The sequence below is a fragment of the Anarrhichthys ocellatus genome, unplaced genomic scaffold (assembly GCF_004355925.1).
Source record: "Anarrhichthys ocellatus isolate YVR2014 unplaced genomic scaffold, GSC_Weel_1.0 scaffold2, whole genome shotgun sequence".
NCBI classification, from domain to species: domain Eukaryota; kingdom Metazoa; phylum Chordata; class Actinopteri; order Perciformes; family Anarhichadidae; genus Anarrhichthys; species Anarrhichthys ocellatus.
Genome location: NW_022280032.1, coordinates 8956322 through 8976554, shown reverse-complemented (window position 1 = coordinate 8976554; position 20233 = coordinate 8956322). Strand labels below are relative to the sequence as shown.

The following is a 20233-nucleotide window of genomic DNA, read 5'->3' as shown; positions in this document are numbered from 1 at the left end:
GAAGTCCTCATGTCTCAGAGGGAAATATTGTACGTTTTACTCTGCTACATTAATTTGACATTTACCAGTTAGTTTAAAGATCACAACTTTACCTAACATATGATCGGTATATGGAGTGTGATTCATTGTGATGATTAAATTATAAAGTAGTAAAAAATGAAATATAATGCTGCTAATCTAATTTAACAGAGGCTAGTTCTTAACCTAATGAATACTTTTACTTGCATAGTAGTTTTATGGTGTGGTACTGCTACTTTAACTTAAGGATGTTAATACTGGCCCTGGTCCCTTCGTTTGCAGACTAGTCAGCTGACTTCACCTAAAGGCAGCCAGCCAGACTCATTTAATGTGGATTTATATACAAGGTGTCTTGTTTAACACATTGCACATCTAATCAAGCATGAGCACAAGAAAGCAATTTCTGCAAAGTAATGGAAAGCAGACTGTTTATATGACAGAGAATATTGCCACACTGCTGGCAGAGTACCGCCCAGCGCTCTAATGGGACGTTAAATCTCTTTTCAAGCATGGTTTTAAAATAAGCGAGCAGTCGTTGCTTATTTGCCCATCAACAGTTCTGCTGACTGCTAATCTGTTTTACAGCAGCACAGAATTGACCTGTGGAACTGCAAAGCTGCCATTACTTTTCACAGACACTTAAACTCTGTGCTTCTCACTGACATTCATTAAGTCAGCATTTCTTGACAAACCGTTAACATGCTTACGGAATAATGCGGTGCATGAGTCAGGCATCATGTGCCTCCAGTATCACTGCGGTGGTCAACACGCGGCATAATGTACTGCTGTCCTGTATCCCCATCTAGTGTCTGGAAATGAACCTGGCACTAATTGCCCAGAGCATTATGCACCAAACTGTCACATTTGCATTGTTTTTACTGTGTAAACACGACAAACTGTTGCTTCAGAGGAACTTTATTCCCGAGTGTACAGTGAAGGAAGGAGAGAACCCAACTATATAAAGAAGGGAATCAAAAAATAACTTGATTATTGTAAGCTCAATATAATTCATCCATCAAGAACCAAACAGTATGGAGCAGATGGAAATCAATATTGTGGCAGCTTCACAAGAAACAAATGTGACTTATGTTACACACAAATGTGCAAGCAGACTCTTTCAGTTGCCAGCATCCTTGACTGAATCAGAGTACTCTTTATCTATTGGTTCAAATACAACATAAAATATTTTTTACAAAACAGCTTTGGTGACCCATGTATATACACGTCTGAATATATAAAAGCGTGGAAAATGTATAAATATTATCACTAGAGCTAAATATAAAAAGTTCAGACTATTGCACAACAGCCAGGTGAGAGGTGAGGGATCACTGGAGCAGCTGTCGGCTGCTTTCAGGGTTTCCTGCGCCTTTAAAAGAAGAAGAAATAAGTCAAATAGTGTGCTGTGTATTGCAAAGCTAATGTTATTTTCAGGTGTGATCTACGGACAGCTTACTTGGTGATCCCGTGATGCTCAAAGCCAGGACCCATGTTTGATCCGGCCCTCATCTCCACAGCAACAGAACACTGCCAACAAAAGACACATTAGGACCCAAATGTACTCTGAAGCATCGGCTTCTTCATCAAACGTCTGTCTCTGCCTGCAGTGGGGGTGCAATGTGAAGAGTGAAGAAGTGGCCTGTGGTGGATTATGTCTCCACTGTAACCCAACACAGGAGTCCTCCCATAAATCCAAACTATGTTCAGCTCTGTGTCAGAGTTGCATTGATTTGACTTTACTGTACTCTTTTAAATCTGTAGTTGGAGGGCATTATATTTAGAGTCCAATATATCTCTAAAGTATGTTAATTATGGCAAATCGTCTGATCATAAAAAATGTTTAAAGAACAAGAGACGTGTTCAGATCTGTTTTAGGGTTTCCAGCTTGCCTCTATACACATGCAGCAGTAGGTTCATTGCAGGATCCGTCTGCTTTCTAAACCAGTGGTAGTTTATTGGAGACTAATCAATATAATCATCCTACCCTCGTCTCCACATCAGTCCAAGCACCATCTGTTCCGTCTCCATTGGCAGATGCACCTTCTGATGATTTTCTTTTACGCCTTCAGTAAAGTGACAGAGAGAAAATGTTTAAACATCGTCATAAACACCCGACTGATGTGCCGCTCCTGACCGGCTGCTACCTTGGGACTGTGGTGAGCTCCTGTTTCAGGGTCTCGATGTCGGTGAACTGGACGGCCTGTCCTCCTCCTCTCGTTTTCATCACCTCACCCTGTAAAGTGAAGAAGAAGTATGACGTAATAGATATTTGTATGAAACAAAGTGAGTCAACAAGTGCCGCACATGGTTTTCATATTTTAAAACAGTTATACATCGTTGATCACCACCGTTTCATCCCTAACATTCAACATGCAGCATTCTAATACTGGCATAGAAAAGGCATAACATCTCAATGTCCTGCTTTCCTAAAGGCACCCGACACCAGTTATAATCGATGTAGTGCTCCATTTCAATGAATTAACCAAAGCATCAGTACCAGCTCTCTGTGGCTTAAAATCAGGCCTGAAATGTGCCCGTCAACCAAAATGAAAGCAGCTTTGAGCCGCATGGGCCTCGACATGTGGGACGACAAGTAGTTCCTGATTTATGTCAAAGAACATGACCTGCTATTTAGAGAACATTTACCTCGTACGAGGCCTCTTGGTTAGAAAAAGAAAACAGATTTTTGAAATGACATGTTAAAAAAAGGACATGGATGTGTACCCACCGAGTGTGTTTTATGGACAAAAAAACTCCCTGAGATTAAGGTACAAGCTGAGGTTTCTTTTACGTGTATCCACTGCAAGACACTCCAGTCAACGTTTTAGAATATGCAGCAGACTTTGCCTTTTACAAATTGGCATTCTTTTGATGAATGTGAAACATACACGTGAAAAAAAACTAACTGCTCCCAAGATGTTTTTCTAACAACAACCTCTCCAAAAAAGAAAACCAGCCAACGTGAACATGCTAGCAGACCGATAATCCGCCATTTGGTTTCACTTCATTGATCTAAATCTGCGGCGTACTTACCTTAATGAGTTTGGTCTGTATCTCGCCATCAGAGGCGACCTCCTGATGTGTCAACACGTATCGGTCACACTTGGACAGGGCCTTCTCACTCGGTGTAGACACCTGGATGGCGTTGGGGATGACGGGCTGCAAAACTGTACCCAAGTCCAAGCTGGACAAAGGCTTGTGGTCAACCCACTTCTCACCGCCAGCGGAGCGAGAGCGACGGTGCAGCGGACGCACCGGCGTCACTGTCTACAGAGCGTGGAGGCAGTTGAAAAAGAAGAAATAAGAACATACATACATACATACATACATACATACAAGTAGGATCTCACTCTGACAAAGATACCCATCATGAGACTGGTAAATGGCTGGAGATGAGTTCAGTTGTAGGAACTCAAATTTGGGGTAAACTGTCAAATATTCTGCCTGAGGAGGGGGACACCTACAGTCTGATCAGAGACACTAGAAAACCTCAAGCTGCTTCCTGTAGCTAACTCACTGACCCTGTAGCTCCTCTCACTGAGGTCTAGATCTAAGGTATGGGAGTTGGCCTCTTCCTCCTCTGGAACCCGAAACAGAGCAGCTCTCCTGCTGCTCCGGCAGGCTGAGGAGCCGGCTGAGGACTGGGTTCTCGTGGGTGTGCTAGGGGACCGGTAGCCCTGCCTGCTGTCCTGGTCTCCCTGCTGCTCCCATGCAGACACGCAGTTCGACACAGACACAGAGCTACTGGTGCTGGGGGCGGGGCAGGCGGGCCTTGGGTTCATCTCAACCTCCTCAACTCTAGTGACACTGACTGGCCCTGGCCTGAAACGGGGAGAAGCAACAGGGCACTGGGAAGCAGAGTGGACAGACTGCAGTTACATGCATGCACGGTTAGATAGTTAGTACAAAGATATCTTAGAGGAATGAAATGTTACAGGTGGAATGTTGTCCATTTTAAAGCTGCAACATTTAGTCGTTTGACAGTTTGTCATTTTAATCAATTCATCATTTGGGTTATTGTAAGAGCAAAGATGTTAAACGTGATGGTTCCAGCTTCTCCAATGGTAAAATATGTTGCTTTATTTTGTCAAACATTATATTTAATAGAGTACTTTGAGGTTTGGGCTGAAGGATATTGTGATTAAAATGACCAGCAGATTAATCCACAAAGAGTCAGTTGCATGTCTACTGTATGTAAATGTAGTTACTAAATAATAACGCCCCTGAATATATTCCAATGTAGAGCTGAAACCATCAGTTAATTGACATTTTTGCCTTTATAAATAATAAAGTTGTTGCCATTTTCTATGTTTAATATCTTTGTAAATTCAATATTTGGAACTAGAAATGTGACGATTGAAGGACATGTTTCACTATCTTCTGAGACTAAACATTTGAGTAATTGAAAAATGATCCATGGAATAATCAATAATGAAAATGATTGTTAGTTGCAGTACCGGTTACAATGCAAATCAACATCACAGACAACTTTAACAATTACCAGATAACTGAATCAAAACTGTCAAATGAGTTACCTGCTGCAGGACTAATGCACTGTACTTTATACTTTTACTGTATACTTGCACTGTACTTTATAACACACAGGTGTTTATGTTGCTGCATCTACAGCCAGCACAATGGGATTAGTAATGTTAGTCCAGTGAGGAAAACAGATAAATCAATCAGGAGCTAGGCGGGAGCTCTAGATGTGCATCGTGGACGTGACATACAGGGACAGGTGAGGGCGAGGCGGATCTCTTTGCAGGGAGGCGGTCCTCTCTGGAAGGCCGCTGAGGCTGCGTATGACGAGGTGGAGGATCGGGGCGACCTGGAGTCTTGCTCTCCGTCACGATGGCCTTGAGCTGCTTCAGCTTCTCGTCTTTCACCCAAAGCTTGTTTTGCATCTCCAGCTGCATCGCATTAACGCGTCGGTCCTGCACAGCAAGAGGCGTGTTAAAGTTCAACACCACATACATAACTGTATACAAAGTAATCTACGACGTGCTACTGTAACAGACTATAGCACATGCAAGGCTACCTAATCTTATCAGTCTGTGTGTTATTAGAGGAGCAACTCACACATTCTTTCTCCCACTTGTGCTGGGTGTCTGTGACCACGCCGTGCATTCGCTGCTCCATGCGCCGCTTGTCCGTCTGCTCCCTCTGCAGCCTCTGGTCTCTGGTTTCCAGTTCATACTTCATAGAGCGCTTGTCGTCCTCGTAAATTTTAGTCGTTTTCTGCAGGATGTCAATCTGGAACAGACGTTTAAGAAACTGAGCAACACATCTACTAAACAAACCAGCAATCTCTGGAAGTCTGCATGTTTTCGTGTGTCACCTTGTGATCCTGCATTCTGGTCTTTTTCTCCAAGCGTTCGATCTCTGCCTTGTTGTTCTGGATGATTTTGTCCTTGTCCACCAGTTTGCCGTTTTGTTCATGAATCAAATCGTCTTTGGAAATTTGGATGCTGTCCACTTCCTGAAGCATGGACTTCATCCTGTTGGCTGAGAGAACATGAGAGCAGAGTTAGGAAAACGTAAGTAACCTGAACAAGCAAAGCTGAGAGGTGAGGGTCGAGCTAGGATGTCAGCAGGCACCTGCGTTGTTGTATTCATCCATCATCAGCTGCCTGATCCTGTGTCTGTTTTGCAGAGCTTCGATCAGCCTGGGCAGGGTGATGTCATCGTGGGGGTCGGTCAGCTCACAGGACGGTAGAGAAGGGAGGCTGTGCACCAGGTGGTTTATGACACGGTGCATGTCTAAAAGAAAGAGGATTAACACAACTCCTCTTTTCTATTCCAAATATGATTTAAATCAGGCTCGTCTTACATTTGTTCCAACATGACATTCAATGAAAGATTAATCATTAACTACATACAGTTATTGTGCAGGTTTATCTTGTACAGTGCGTAGCTTACCTCTGTCTATCGGACCACCGCGCTCGTCCAGCTTGCGAGACAGTTCCTCTTTGAAGGCCTGGTTTCTCTGGCGGCGGCCCGGGGTGAAGCCACAGATGGGCCGGTCCACCGGCCGAGCCACTTCCACCTCCTGGGTCATCTCTGCAAACCGCATCACCAGCTGGACAAACGGAGCGTGTGGTTTGTGAGTCAACTCACGTGTTCATTCAAACAAGAGGGACGCAGTGAAGGTGCAGCACGAACGTACCAAGGTTTCCTCGTAGTCGTCGGCTTTGGGATTGACACAGACGACCATTTTGACTTTTCCCTCTCCGTCAAAGTAGTTCTTGAACAGATGGGTTACTTTAGAGTCTCTGTAGGGGACCATCTGTGAGAGAAAACTGGCATCACCTACATGGTTCATCAGTAAATGGAATGAATTCATGTCCGTTCTGGTGACTCATACCCGGTTTGTGCCACACATCTGGTTCTCTCGAAGTATCTCAATGCACGTTCGCAGATTCAGCAGAGACTGATTAATGTTACCTGCGAGGTAAGAACATCATTTAATCTCACGCAACCTCAGCTACAAAGAAAACTTCAGTTTGATGTTTTCGTAACAGACCTGCTTCTCGTATACGTGTGCCTTCTGCCCCCGTCCTACCGGTGCGCTCACTTCCTGCCAAGTCCACCAGGCACAGCTGACTAACAGTCACCTGGTTCTTATCCTGACAAACACGATCAGAAAAAAATACTCAAAAACAGTGCTCATAATTCATCCAAAACAGGAGCAGACATTTCGGTTTCGGTTCAACTGACCTGGAGAATGTTGTCGCCATCTGCGTCGAGAGGCGCCTGAGCCAGTTTAACGATGAGTACACTGTGGGAGCGACTGGACTCTCTGTTCAGGCGAGTGTTCGCAACCTTCCTCTTCTTCTGACCTGGAGCATCAGAATATAACTTATCAAAGCACGTTTATTCACAGGTAGCGTCTTCACATGTAATTTGAACTGCTCTTAAACTATTTGTTGGTACGTGACCAGCTCAGAGAGAAGATTAACTGAGGTCATTTCCTGGCCAGAGCCGACCCGGAGGCCAGCAATGCCAGGTCAGTCACATCTACCATCATCAATGCAATCTTTTCCCCTTACTCTTCTTTTATTCATTTCCTTAAATGAGACTCTTTTGACTTCTAAAACGCAGATCTTACAACCGCTTACCTCTCCAGAACACTTGAAACGCCTCCTCAGCAGACTTTACTTCGACTTCCATACAACCGGCCACATACATGTTGTGATTCTGGTCCTCTCTGAGGAGTTTGGATTGAGGTGGTCTACGTTGAGAGCAGAAAAGTGTTACTCACTGACAACATGGAATTTCATTTTTCATGCAACAGATGTGGAGTATCAAACATCTGGGGTAGGGGGGGGGGGGGCTCTCTCTAATGTTGCTTGATTGCAGCCACGAAAAATAAATAATCGATGACAATCATGAAGTGCCATACAAAGCAACAGACAGCAGGTTTACATTCAGGAGCTTTGAACCTAAGACTACAAGCAGCTGGGGGGGGGGGGGTTGCAATGATTTTTAGGACTAAATGAACACTCAACACTGGAGACGTCACCTGGAGCAGCCTGCAATCAACTTTTGGGTAGGGCTGAGTTGCAAACCTCCATATTGTTTGGCCACTGACCCTCATTTGTCTGTGGTACAGCGTGCCAAAATCTGTCATTGAATGCTTGCAGACCATTTGATTTAAATTGGAATTTTGCAAAGTTGCCAATATTTTATTAAGCAAAGTCCTACAGCAAAGTCCACGGTGACATCTTCAAGCAGCCCGTTCTCTCCAGTCCAACACTTTAAAATGTTCAGTTTACTATCATACAAAACAAAGAAAAAACAGCAAATGCTCTCTGTGCTGGATGTAGAGAATATTTGGCTCGATTGGTGTATTTTGTAGATCCATAAGAAAAAAAAGGTATCGGCCCTGAAACGCAGCCTTACTTCTGGGTAACTTCTTAGATGTCCTGACAATTAGATCTGATTTATAGTACAAGAAGTTTCATCTCAAGTTTGAAAATGTCTCCAGTGTTGATGAGCTTCTATTTACAAGCTAGACTGTAGATGTTTGTGTAACAGGGAGAGTTCATCTTAATTAGGCTACTAGTCTGATGATGTATGAGGATTCACTGGTCACATACATGAACTCAGTGTTCTGGCGTACAGGTGTGCCTCCACCATTCCACCTAGCAAAAAGAAAAGATGATAATTGTCTTCCAGCTACTTGTACAGACCACTACACTTGAAATGTAACATTTGAATATCTCTGAAAAGTTAAAACATGATGTGATTAATCAGTTTTTAAATGATTGTTTATATCTGAATTATGTTTTTCACTTTAAACTTCCTGGACTCACTTTGGTTTGATTGCATCCTCCTGATTCTCCTCCAGGAGGTCGTAGATGTAGTTGTTGTAGATTTCTATGTAGGAGACGAAGACGCTGTAGCTGCTGTCCTCGTCCACGCCATCAGTTTTATAAGCCTCCTCTGACTTAATCATGTCAGCGATTTCAGGATCCAGCTTTTGTCTGAAATCAAAGCAGTGACTTGCATGTTATACATGGGTTACACTGAAGCAGAACACCGGTGTTTAACAGGACTCAGACTCACCTGGAAGAGGAGGGTTTCGGAAAAGACATGTTTTCACGCTTTTGGCGCTCCAGCAGAGCATCGACTTCATTCTGGACCTCGATGCCATTTTTGTCATCAGTCTTTAAAACCTGAAAAAAAAAAAGACAGGAGGAATTAAATTATATGAATAAATGTACCAATTTCACAGTGTATTTAATTGTGTGGGTTAAAGAGACACCGTTTCTTAATGTTCACTCTCTTACATATCTTTTGGTGTGGTATGGTCCTATGCTGTTAAAGAGCATGTCCAGTGAGCGAGGTAGAAGTCCACCCTGGCCTGGAGAGCCAGTCATGGTGAACGTCTTCCCACTTCCTGTTACCCCGTACGTGAAGAGCAGACCTGCAACAACAGAGGAGATTTAGTGGAAGAGAATGCAGCAGAATTACTGATATTTAGTATGAAAAAAACAGGACGTTTGCTTTAGGTAAACTGTCATTTGAAAAATGAATGTGGCTTCTTCCTGGAGCTGGCCAGTGGGTTTTTACCATTTTTTCCATGGATGAGGTCGTCGACAAGAGGTTTGGCCACATGCTCAAACAGCTCCATCTGAGATATGGACACTCCAAAGACTTTTTTAAAGGAATACTGTGTCTGAGAAGTGAAAGAGATTTTGAATATTTTAGGTGAAATACATTGATGCGTTTAAAAACAGTGGATAAGATTGATCATGCTTTGGCTAAACAGACAATACAAAGAAAAATGCAGACTACCACCCGCTATATTCTTTTAAATTAAATTAATTTAGACAGTCACATGATCATTGTGTAAAGGGATGACACATAAAGATAGATAGATAGATAGATACTTTATTCATCTCCAGGGGGGAATTTGTTGCAAAGGATAAAGACATAATACCTCTATTACCCTTAAAAGTACTCCCAAAACTACTTGTAGTATATACATTACCTCTTTGTACTCTCCATTGCGGTTGGTTTTAAAGCCTTCAGGAGCGTGCAGCTGGATGGTGCTGCTGCTGATCACCTCGATGCAGCACTCCTCGTCCTCCGCACCCAGAGGTCGTACACGACAGTACACCTGAGCACAAGTAAAGTCACGTTACAGGAGGTGGACGTGTTTAATCGTTCACTACTCTTGAGTGCATTGTGGGGAAAGTATTGGCTTAACTAACCATTAGTAACAAGCCAAACATTTGCCAAACGTTCACACATCACATCCCAAACGCACTGAATGCTACTCTTAAGCACACGTTAAGTGACACTCACCCCAACCGGGTCTTTCTGGGTACTGGACGGCTTCTTAGGAGGCCTGCGGGGGGTTCTGCCCTTCCTGAAAAATAATCACATTTCATTAGCACAGCACAACGTTAGCGTGAACAAAGCTCCGGGCTAGACGGCGTATTAGCCTCAAGCTAACGTAACGGCTAAGCTAACAGCTAGCTAGGTAACTGTTTGGTAGTTTGGATTCAGTCGACACGTAACTTAAACCGTTTCACGACATTTATCCTCAGCATCATACTTGAAGGTATTTTACTTTAAACGCAGTTACTGTAAATAAATCTACTTACGCTTGTCTGATCATTGTTACTCGCTGCTTCTTCTTCTTCTTCTTCTTCTTCTTGAGTTTATTTTTTCTCCTTCTTGTTCCGACAAATTTTGAAAATTCCCTCCGCCTCTAATCAGAGCACTTTTTTTCAAAACGAGCCGACAGCAGCCAATCAGATTTCACAACAAGTGACCACGTGTTTCCGCCTTCACCTCACGTGCCTTAAGTGGAAACAACCGACATGTGAAATATGTGACATGTCGTCAGATAAACCGACACTAGCACGTAGAAACCACGCAGACGAAAATAAACAGCAGGTTAGGTAATAGTTTATAACACTGGAATGTTTAGTATTACATTGTATTTTTTGCTTTGGTTATTTTATTTTATTTATACAGACTGCTGTTAAACTAGATCCCCTCTCTACATACTCCAGTACGGTAGGTGGCGGTATGCATCTTAAAATATGTATATCAATCCGCCAATAAATGCGAAGAACAAACACCTCCCATCCACCAGCTGTAACCACATACACGTTACAAAACACTGTCGTGCAGCTCACGTGCACTGCTGCGTTATGCAAACACCAGGAGCTCCTGCTCTTAAAGTGCGCCATTAAACACTGAACACCACAGGTAGGCAGTCTGTTTTAACCCCATTGAGGCTGCTAGAAGTGTCGAGTCAAATCCTCCGTGTTGTGCAATAAGAATCTTTTTTTTTTTAAGGGGGAAAAAATGAAAACAAGTCAGACGAAGTCCGCAGATGCACCTGAGCCAAAGGCTGAACTGAAGAAAAGAACTGGGGAAAGTTCTGGCCCTACACCCTCCAGAAAACTACGGGACAGAAAAGATGGAGAAACATCCAAACAAGGTGTGCAGAACTGACAGCTTCAGCACACTGCAAGTGAAAAGTTCTGGTCATGATTGGTCAGTTGATTGGTCTTGCAGGTCCTCCGGTTAAGTCCGCAAGAGTTCAGAAGAGAGGAGGGTATGGGAGCATCCTGCACTACATTTACAAGAGCACTCTGGGACAAAGTCTTCACTCACAGATGAGACAGGTTCTCCAAATGCATATCAATATATTGACATGTGTGCATGCTTTTTCTGTGAAGTAGAAACATATATTCATGACCAGATTAACTCCGTTGTCTCCTCTTCCAGTGTCTGCAGGGACCTTTTGTCCGCTCGCTGTCGTCCTATCATTTCCACGGTGCCACCAGCCCCTTCAACCGGAGAATCACCTGTCTGGAGTGGCACCCCACTCATCCCACCACTCTGGCTATGGGCTCCAAGGGCGGCGACATATATCTGTGGGATTTTCTGGTGCCCACAAAAAAAGTCGTTCTTCAAGGGGTGAGTTTCCTGCACCGCATACTTGAGTGACCAACAGTACGAGTCGTTCATTTTAAATTATGCAACACTTTGAGGACATCTCGAAGCTGTGATTCATTTCCAAACTGTGCAAATTAGATTTACTTGACAACACCCCTTTTATTGGTTCTTCTGCCTAGATGGGGGTCAGAGACTCGGTTACAGACATGAAGTTTAACAAGTTAAATCACAATCAGCTGTTCGCCTCGTCTATGCGGGGTGTGACAGCACTTCGAGATTTCAATGGGACAACTTTAACAGTGGTTGCCAACACAGACATACTGAAGTAAGACATGGTCTGTTTTCTCTGAGCTGCAATCATAGCGAGTTATAAGGCCTGAGCATCAGTCTTCTTACCGGGTGGCCCTCATTGGTTTAATGATAAACATGTATGTGGTGCGGATAGCTGCCCTGTGATAGGCCTGCCTTTGTGTTCCTGTGCACAGAGCGGAGCAGGAGACTTTATCGGAGGGATGAAGTTTTGCCCGACGGACCTTACCCGAGTCTATGTGGCTTCTGGTGAGGGCACGTTGACCACGAAGAGCTTTGAGGGCCGCACGCCCACCGTTCTGTCCAGAACTCAAGACTGTGGCCACGATCACCACAATGTTTGGTGAGAAAACTGCGATAGAAGACTGATGCTCAGCTCAAAGAGATGCTGTGACCTTAATGTTGTTGTGCTAATGTGTCATGTTTGCATCTCCAACATTTCAACTTCTCATGAGAAAAACCTAAGAAACGCAGTGTTACAACTCTTAAAACGGTTGTAACACTGCGTCTCTTAGTTAGGTTGTGTTTTTGTGGGTGTGCTTTTAGCCATAGGAGGGAAACATTTAGAATCACCAAATAAAGAAATACATCATACATGTAGTGTTGCACTATGGGATCTTTAGCTTCATCCCTGTTTACTTTTCCATCTGTGACATCCAGTGAGCTGACATTGTTCTATTTCTCACAGTTACTGGTACTGCTGCGTGGATGTGTCTGTAAGTCGGCAGATGCTTGTGACCGGAGACAATGTGGGACAGCTTACACTCCTGGGTTTGGATGGCCAAAAGGTTTGTGTCCATTCCCCCAATGAAGTGTTTATTACCAAATCTAACCAAGTAGTTTTGTTGTCTAATCCTAAAATGTGAATAGACACTGTATAAGGAATTTAAAAGGTGTGTAATTTTATTATTAATGCTTTTTGTTCTGTTTTGATGTTGTAGATTTTCAGTGACAAGTTGCACAAAGCCAAAGTGACCCATGCAGAGTTCAACTCCTGCTGTGATTGGTTGTTGGCAACGGCCTCAGTCGACCACACCGTGAAACTTTGGGACCTGAGAAACCTCAAAGACAAGAAGAGCTTCCTCCATGAGATGCCTCACGAGAAAGCCGTCAACTCAGGTAACACTCTTGTGCAAGCAACTCTTTCTTTACATTTGTTTTTTAGAATATTCTGCAACATTTGTGCAATATTCCTAATATACATATAGTTGTGAAGCACTACAGTTGTTAGATCTAGATTGTTTTGTAAAGCTGGTGCTGTCGTCTCCTCGCAGCCTATTTCAACCCATTGGACTGCTCCAAGCTGCTCACCACGGATCAGTACGACCAGATCCGGGTCTACTCGTCTCCTGATTGGTTGAAGCCTCAGCATATCATCCAACATCCACACAGGCTGTTCCAGCATCTCACACCCATCAAGGTTTGTTTATTCTCTAGATGTGTAGTTATCCTTCTGTAACTTATCCTGAGGGGAATCAATATCTAGTGTTAGGATACCTTTTGTGAACGCTGTTGTTATTTGTCTGTAGGCCACATGGCACCCTTTCTATGACCTCATCGTGGCGGGCCGCTACCCTGATGACCGGGTTTGCCCCGGAGATCAGAGGACCATCGACGTCTTCGATGCCAACACAGCCGAGCTCGTGTGTCAGCTGCAGGATCCCAGTGCTCCAGGAATCAAATCTGTGAGCGTGTTCTTTAAAACACCGGAAACACCTTTTTGACTTGAATAGTTTAGTTATTAACACTGATATCTATTTATTTACAGATCAACAAATTCAATCCAATGGGCGACGTGATTGGATCTGGAATGGGTGAGTTTTTCGAAATGCACATTTCTGATAGATTGCGTAATTTGATCAAACCAGTTCATTGAATAGAGGTCAAAGTGTGTCACTTAAGCTGCTTAATGTTTACTCACAGGTGTGACGGCGCTGGTGTGGGATAGAGACAAGTCATTGATCGGGGATGAGCGCAGAGCGCAGCAGGAAACCTCGACTTCGGTGGACCGCTTAAGAGGCCAGCAGAGGAGTCGGCAGCGCTCCAGCAGCGACAAGAGAGCTCCTGCTGTGGATGCAAAGCTCAAGAAGAAACTGGCTTCTCTGGAAGAACTGGAGACCAAGACAGAGTACAGCAAACAAAAACAGACGAGGAAGAAGTGAACTGTGGATCTTAAAAGCTCACGTGTAAAGTGTTTTTCTACTGTACTATAATAAAGATTATTGTGTTTCATACACTATTAGCTTCTTTTTTTCACCAATCTTCAACCACATGCATTATTATGAATACACATTACAGGAGGATTCAGGGCAATTGATTTATTGCGTCTTTATCTCGTACAGAAGGGCAGTTTGGGTATCATGCATAACTGAAGAGATGGCTTCCACGTAGTTCATAGACCGTGACATTTGCCAGCTGGAGGAGCACTTCACTCCAGGCCGTCTGTTCCTCTTTTCTCTCCTGGTGCCGGGCTTGATGGGCGGAGTACACCGTGCTCAGAACAAGATTGTCAAACTGATCCTGAGTCAGTGGCCGTCTCGTCCTTTGACCCTCCAGTGTGGTCACCGTGTGCAGCATGGAGCTCAGACTTCGGGGGAAGTTGTCATTGATCTGAGACAGAAAAGCCCGCCCCTGCCTCATCGATGCCATCTCCTCGTCGAGCAGGACGATGTTGTTGTCCACGTCGATCTCCACCCCGCCCAGCAACAACTGCACACGGGATAGAAAAAATGAAAAAGCATCACTAATTCTGCAAGTAAAACGTGGCACAATATTTGATTTCGTGGACATCTACTAACTCTAAAATAAAGAAAGTACCTCAAACATCAGGTTTACATCAGAGACAGATGAGACCATTTTTTGAGAAGTTGGACTTCCGCCTGCAGCCGCATCTAAAGAAGAAAATACTGAAGTTTAACTAACATAATTGAAATGCAGAGGAACTGTAAATGGCTGTATACACTGACACCTGTCTAGTGCATATTGATCAGTGCATGCAGTATCATTATATAACAACCTAAAATAGTCTGTCCTCATCACAGTCATGTTAGAAGATCTTCTGTCTACTTACCTTGTAGAACAAACAAAAGCCATAAAATTACCCAAAAGGAGATTTGAAATTGTATTTTTATATTCATTCTTCTTTTGATTATTGCTAAAAAGTAAAACACTGCATCCTCCTCCCTTGAGCACTTTTGTGAATGCGGGCAGGAGCAGCTCAGCCTGAATACCTTTCATTTTTCCACCTCGGAAAAATGGGACCCAAAGCCAGATGGATGTGATGCAGAACAGAGATTAAATCCTGGATTTTCATCAGTATCAGCATGCAGAACTTATAGCGGGACATGAAGTTCACAGAGACAACTAACCTTTTCAGCCTTTAATCTGCGTAAATTAAGTGCAAACATATAAGCTTTTAATTGAATGATGCATTTCCCAGTATATTCATGTTGAACAATATAAAACAAAAGACAAATAAAGGAAGTCAGTATCAGTTAAGGTAACGGTCAAATTTATATATTTTTATTTTTATTTAACCGTGTCCCATTAAGATCAGATATCTATTTTTCAAGGGAGACCTGGCCAAGAATAGCAGCAATGCAGAGTTTCAACAATTAACATAAAAGCACACCGATTTGAGTAACATTAAAATGATTAGATAAAACATTAGGGTGAAACCATATCTGAAAAAATAACCAGGGCAGTCCTGAAACAAAATACTGGGTAAATGTAATTTGAGATTTTAAAGCACGCCTCTTTGGCTTTCTGCTTAGTTGGATAAGACACATATTTAATATAACCTTAAAGCCTCATGATGTTGGTGAAGATTATATACAGTGCATGCTGTAAGAAAGGCATTATGTTTACCACAACATGTCCTGGAATCACTAACTATGTAACTAATTAAGTAATCAATTAACTTTCCACTATACATAGATTAACAAATTTGCCCCTGGGGATGAATAAAGTATATATCTATCTATTTATCTATCTAGATAACTGTTGTCACTTGAAATGACTTATTTAGTAGAATTGACCAATTATATCTTGTGAGCTGATTGTCTTTTTTTTTACACTAAAGAGTTTTTCCAAATTGACAGTTGTAGTAACGCAGCTCCACCACATGGGGGCAGCAGCTCCAGTTGATACCAGCGACTCGTCTCATGTCTGGCCGATGAAACAGTTTATTTACTTCCGGTGAAGAGTTCAGCTGCTCTTAAATAATAAAGTAGTGGAAACAAAGGTAACCACGATTTTTTATTTGTCATTTTTAAAGTGTTACGACTCTTTTGTCTCATGTGAAGTCCTAATTTCAACTGTACCTCCACGATATCGCGGTTGATTTGTGACTGGAGGGAACGTTAGGCAGCCAGCTAGCTAGCTGCTGTGTGTGCTAACCATGTTCTAGCTAATGAGAACACAACAAAGCTAGCGTTAGCTCCTCGTGCACTAGACTCTTATCTGTGTGTGAATCACTGACATTAAAAACCTGTAACATCAGCTCATTTAATAGCAGTATAACTAAGCTTTGGATCAGCTCTTGGTTTACATACTAAATGCGACATACAGTCATCACATCATCTATTGTCATCTAGCTAGAACTAATGCAATCTAATACATCATTCCTGCAATAATCCTTATGATGGTTATAATGTGGATTGTGTTGTTGTTTGAACTGTATCAGAGAGGTGCTTATTCATCTTAAAGGTGATTTTGGAGTTTTCATTTGTATTGTATTGTTTTGTATTGTTAGGTGTCTAATATTTAGTTTATTTAAGTTTAAATAAATGGGGTGGATACACGATTAAAAACACCTTTCAAGATAATGCAACACAATTTAAGAGAACCACACACTACAGGCCCAAACATTTCCATAAAAGGAATCACTAAAGAACAACAAGTTTGTTTGTTAAGTACATAAACTAGTCACTATCTATGTTATCTATTTATGTAAAAAAATATATATTATTGGTCATCATATTGTTGTTTTTAAACACTCCAATATCGTCACCTGTGTCACATTGGAGTGTCAGGAGAGCTCTAGAAAGATGTCAACAACAACTGAACATTATAACCTTAATAAAGACAGGAGTTTTTTTGTTTTAAATTTACATATCTTTTAAAATGGCAACTGAGCGTAAATGGATGCCATGTTGTTTGGTGACTTTATCAGGCGAGCAGCAAAGATGGAGTCCAGCGAGGAGGGGGGCCTCAGCGTCGGGGGCTCTGTGGGAGACGAGAACTACTTCCTGGGATACACCTTCACTGATCGCTCCCACTCCAGCCGGGTGGTGAAGAGCATCATGGACCTGTGTCTGGAGGACGGCCTGTTCGCTGATGTCACCGTCAGCGTGGATAGCAAAGAGTTCAACCTGCACCGGCTGGTGCTTTCGGCACAGAGCAGTTTCTTCCGCTCCATGTTCACCTCCAACCTCAAAGAGTCCCACAACCGCTCTATTGAACTGAAGGATGTCAGCGCCACCGTCTTTCAGCTGCTGGTCGACTACATATATCACGGCACAATTAAATTGAGGGTGGAGGAGCTTCAGGACACGTATGAGATGGCCGATATGTACCAGCTCACCGCACTGTTTGAGGAATGTTCCCGCTTCCTCTCACGGACAGTAGAGGTCAAGAACTGCCTGCAGGTGACTCACTGTGACTCACAAGTCTCTGCTACCTCAGCATAATTGTGTAGTATCACATTACTGATGACCTGTTTTTGTCCAGGTGATGTGGCTTGCCGACAGACACAGTGACCAGGAGTTGTATACTGCAGCAAAGCATTGTGCTAAAATCCACCTGACGCAGCTGCATCAGACGGAGGAATTTCTTAATCTGCCTCTCTGTCTGCTCCTGGACATCCTCAAAGGTATTCCTCACGGCTGTCTTATCACTCTATGCCAATGTGCTGTATTATGTACATTACTGTATGTACAGTGATAAAACATGCGGGAACAGTTAAAGAAAACACATTTTATGAATGTTTTATTAACTATGCTTTGTGTTTGTGTTTAGATGGAGTTCCGAGCTCCCAGAATCCAACAGTGGCCATCCAGTTGTGGATAAATCACAACAAGGTGGAGAGAGAGGAGTTTTCTTGTATCCTCCAAGAAAATCTCAAGGTAACATTCTTTCGTCTGAGAGTGCTCTCATTTGATTTCTGTTGTGTTTATTTGTTTGTCTGATGTGTCTTTTGTGTGTCTACAGGAAATCGGTGAGAACGTCCACATTTACCTGATCGGTAAAGAGGAGGCGCGGACTCACTCCCTGGCGGTGTCGCTTCACTGCGACGAGGACGACGCGATCAGCGTGAGCGGCCAGAACAGTTTATGCCATCAGATCACTGCAGCCTGTAAACATGGAGGCGACCTGTATGTGGTGGGGGGGTCCATTCCTCGCCGCATGTGGAAGTGCAACATGCACACCATGGACTGGGAGCGCTGCGCCCCACTGCCCAGAGACCGCCTCCATCACACCATGGTCTCTGTCTCTGCAGAGGACGCTATCTACTCACTAGGAGGTAAGACATTGCAGGACACACTCTCAAACGCCGTCATCTACTACACAGTGAAGGACAACATGTGGACAGAGACCAGCCAGCTGGACACTGCAGTGTCCGGGGCTGCTGGTGTGAACCTGGGAGGTACCATCTACCTGCTCGGAGGGGAGGAGAACGACATGGACTTTTTTACGAAGCCATCTCGACTGATTCAGTGCTTTGACACCGCCTCCCAGAAGTGCCAGATCAAACCGTACATGCTGCCGTTCGCGGGCTGCATGCACGCTGCGGTCCACATGGACGTGATCTTCGTTGTGGCCGAGGGAGACTCCCTGGTGTGCTACAACCCTCTGCTGGAGAGCTTCACCCGCCTGCGCTTCCCTGAGGTGTGGAGCTGCATTCCGTCACTGTGGAAGGTTGCCAGCTGTAATGGCTGCATATACGTCTTCAGGGACAAATGCAAGAAAGGGGAGGCAAACACGTTAAAGTTCAACCCGGCCACTTCTGTCGTCTCCGTTATCAGAGGTATGAAAATCCTCCTCACAAACTGGCAGTTTGTTTTGGCCTGAACTGTCCTCTGGATGTTCATACTGTGGTCGCCGCCATGGACAATCAGGGAAGACTGTTGGATAACTTGCCATGACTTCACCGCTCAGACATCCGGGGAGGGGATCTGCTCTAAATGTATTTACTCAACTGGTTTCTGTTTCACTCATTCCATTCTGACTTCAACCTCAGACCAGTAGAAATAGTTCAGCGGGTTTTTTTTTTTTCACTTGCTTGTGTTATTCCTGTGAGTCTCATCGTTGATCCCTTTAGCTTAGAAGTCACATGATTTGTAGGGATGCTGTAAAGAGTGATGTACTAATTGACATTGTTTCCTGTGCCACTGATTGGTTGTTGACACGCATGCACAGCTTCAGCTTAAAACTTTACTGAAACATAAAACATTCTTCGGTATATTGTACATTATTAAGTGTATCATGATGTTGTGGGTTAAATATTCTCAGATGTCAAGTTTGAAGTCAATTGTGCATAAAGATGATAACTGAGGATGTTTTCCAACTTTTCAATTTTTCATAGTTTCTTGTCTTGAAATTGTACTTTTTGATGTACAACGTACATGTTCAAGTTAAACTGTTTACAGAAATGTCAAATATATTGCTGTATCTACAAGATGTCACTGTTTTTCTCATATTTATGGCTCTTTAGCCTTTATGCATTAACTCTCTCACTATTAACACCATGTTTATTACCAGGGACTTAGGATCTTTCATTCTTGCAATTATACAGCGATGCATTTAGTGCACTTTGTTGCTGTGTAGCTAATGAAAGCTTTGCCTCAACAACGACATAACGCCGAACAGTGTTTGTCTTTGGATCGGAAATGCATCTTGTGAATGGCGAGGTGGTAAAGGTGCCTGTTTTGTCCTTGGAGGGGGGGGGAGTTGGAGGAGAGAAAGCTACTACAGAGAGGGCTAAACTTTGATCCCATTGATGTGTTGCAGGAGGCTGTGCAGCTGAAACCCAAGCCCAGTAACATGTCAGACTTTGTGAACTATTCTAAGCATCAGTTGCTGACGCCAAGATGAGGGGTGGGGGGTTTCTTGGGGGCACACATGCGCCTCCATAAGAACTCCCAATAGGAACCGACGGCCACTACGAGCACCATCTGACTTGCAGTCCCTTATTCATTTTGGGCAATAGCTCCCATAGCACAGTCCACAGTCCCACATGCGAGTCCGGTGAGGTCGATTTGCGGATGTGTATTCAATGCTCCAGAGGGTTGTAAAGTAAAAACGTTTTGTCCAGCGTTTGGTCGGTGAGCGAGGTTTAGTGCGAAGGTGGATCGCTAGGAGCTGCACTGACCTTGGGGCTGCTTGCTGAGGACAGGACAGAATTCCTGAAGAGACACATGGTCTAGAGTGACAAGGCCATCTGCTGTAGCGCCAGCAGTAGGAGGAAGGTGGAGGGGGGAGGGGG

The 20233-nt window shown here is 43.6% G+C and overlaps 4 protein-coding genes and 1 non-coding gene across 8 annotated transcripts; 2 read left to right on the top strand and 3 right to left on the bottom strand.

The window, feature by feature from the left end:
• Positions 1–606: 606 nt before the first annotated feature.
• kif23 (kinesin family member 23) lies at positions 607–10196 on the bottom strand. Its single transcript, XM_031855986.1, has 22 exons — positions 10131–10196; positions 9829–9892; positions 9512–9640; positions 9091–9196; positions 8808–8944; positions 8584–8693; positions 8331–8501; positions 7134–7246; positions 6733–6854; positions 6539–6641; positions 6380–6459; positions 6182–6301; positions 5935–6094; positions 5614–5775; positions 5354–5520; positions 5095–5268; positions 4746–4949; positions 3049–3282; positions 2160–2248; positions 2000–2078; positions 1472–1542; positions 607–1384 (listed from the first exon to the last, which is right to left on the bottom strand). Exons 1-22 carry the CDS (start codon positions 10142–10144, stop codon positions 1369–1371), a joined length of 2625 nt encoding a protein of 874 aa, XP_031711846.1. The 5' UTR covers positions 10145–10196; the 3' UTR covers positions 607–1368.
• On the bottom strand, positions 6954–7050 carry LOC116396672 (Z30 small nucleolar RNA). The gene has a single exon (XR_004213625.1). It is a non-coding gene; the product is annotated as a Z30 small nucleolar RNA (small nucleolar RNA).
• A 427-nt stretch (positions 10197–10623) lies between the features above and the next one.
• Positions 10624–13985, top strand: ddb2 (damage-specific DNA binding protein 2). 3 transcript variants are annotated; one of them, XM_031866620.1, is made up of 11 exons: positions 10624–10743; positions 10834–10978; positions 11056–11165; positions 11269–11460; positions 11925–12091; positions 12437–12536; positions 12690–12867; positions 13023–13168; positions 13278–13433; positions 13517–13562; positions 13672–13985. In XM_031866620.1, the coding sequence occupies exons 2-11, from the start codon at positions 10843–10845 to the stop codon at positions 13908–13910; spliced, it is 1470 nt and encodes a 489-aa protein (XP_031722480.1). In that variant the 5' UTR covers positions 10624–10743; positions 10834–10842; the 3' UTR covers positions 13911–13985. The 3 variants fall into 3 exon arrangements, with proteins under 3 accessions (XP_031722480.1, XP_031722497.1, XP_031722489.1); XM_031866637.1 differs by lacking the exon at positions 11925–12091 and adding an exon at positions 11619–11764; XM_031866629.1 differs by having other exon boundaries at positions 10624–10978.
• Positions 13986–14106: 121 nt separating this feature from the next.
• On the bottom strand, positions 14107–14885 carry LOC116389088 (protein FAM180B). The gene is made up of 3 exons (XM_031857512.1): positions 14819–14885; positions 14566–14639; positions 14107–14457 (listed from the first exon to the last, which is right to left on the bottom strand). Exons 1-3 carry the CDS (start codon positions 14883–14885, stop codon positions 14107–14109), a joined length of 492 nt encoding a protein of 163 aa, XP_031713372.1.
• Positions 14886–15943: 1058 nt separating this feature from the next.
• Positions 15944–20190, top strand: kbtbd4 (kelch repeat and BTB (POZ) domain containing 4). 2 transcript variants are annotated; one of them, XM_031865315.1, is made up of 5 exons: positions 15944–15991; positions 16922–17396; positions 17479–17620; positions 17767–17873; positions 17959–20190. In XM_031865315.1, exons 2-5 carry the CDS (start codon positions 16935–16937, stop codon positions 18817–18819), a joined length of 1572 nt encoding a protein of 523 aa, XP_031721175.1. In that variant the 5' UTR covers positions 15944–15991; positions 16922–16934; the 3' UTR covers positions 18820–20190. The 2 variants fall into 2 exon arrangements, with proteins under 2 accessions (XP_031721175.1, XP_031721167.1); XM_031865307.1 differs by having other exon boundaries at positions 15959–17396.
• Positions 20191–20233: the final 43 nt, after the last annotated feature.

What these genes read in the sequence shown, in the direction of transcription:
- ddb2 (XM_031866620.1), top strand. Translation starts at nt 10,843, where the DNA reads ATGAAAACAAGTCAGACGAAGTCCGCAGATGCACCTGAGCCAAAGGCT. An exon ending in TGGAGAAACATCCAAACAAG is followed by an intron (nt 10,979 to 11,055) that starts GTGTGCAGAACT and finishes TTGGTCTTGCAG; the next exon opens with GTCCTCCGGTTAAGTCCGCA. An exon ending in AGCATCTCACACCCATCAAG is followed by an intron (nt 13,169 to 13,277) that starts GTTTGTTTATTC and finishes ATTTGTCTGTAG; the next exon opens with GCCACATGGCACCCTTTCTA.
- kif23 (XM_031855986.1), bottom strand. An exon ending in GAGGATGCAATCAAACCAAA is followed by an intron (nt 7,247 to 8,330) that starts GTGAGTCCAGGA and finishes CTCTCAACGTAG; the next exon opens with ACCACCTCAATCCAAACTCC. An exon ending in CCTCGCCCTCACCTGTCCCT is followed by an intron (nt 3,283 to 4,745) that starts GTATGTCACGTC and finishes CACGCTCTGTAG; the next exon opens with ACAGTGACGCCGGTGCGTCC.
- kbtbd4 (XM_031865307.1), top strand. Translation starts at nt 16,890, where the DNA reads ATGGATGCCATGTTGTTTGGTGACTTTATCAGGCGAGCAGCAAAGATG. An exon ending in GCTCCTGGACATCCTCAAAG is followed by an intron (nt 17,621 to 17,766) that starts GTATTCCTCACG and finishes GTTTGTGTTTAG; the next exon opens with ATGGAGTTCCGAGCTCCCAG. An exon ending in TCCTCCAAGAAAATCTCAAG is followed by an intron (nt 17,874 to 17,958) that starts GTAACATTCTTT and finishes GTGTGTCTACAG; the next exon opens with GAAATCGGTGAGAACGTCCA.
- LOC116389088 (XM_031857512.1), bottom strand. Translation starts at nt 14,885, where the DNA reads ATGAATATAAAAATACAATTTCAAATCTCCTTTTGGGTAATTTTATGG. An exon ending in GCTTTTGTTTGTTCTACAAG is followed by an intron (nt 14,640 to 14,818) that starts GTAAGTAGACAG and finishes TTTCTTCTTTAG; the next exon opens with ATGCGGCTGCAGGCGGAAGT. An exon ending in ATGTAAACCTGATGTTTGAG is followed by an intron (nt 14,458 to 14,565) that starts GTACTTTCTTTA and finishes TCCCGTGTGCAG; the next exon opens with TTGTTGCTGGGCGGGGTGGA.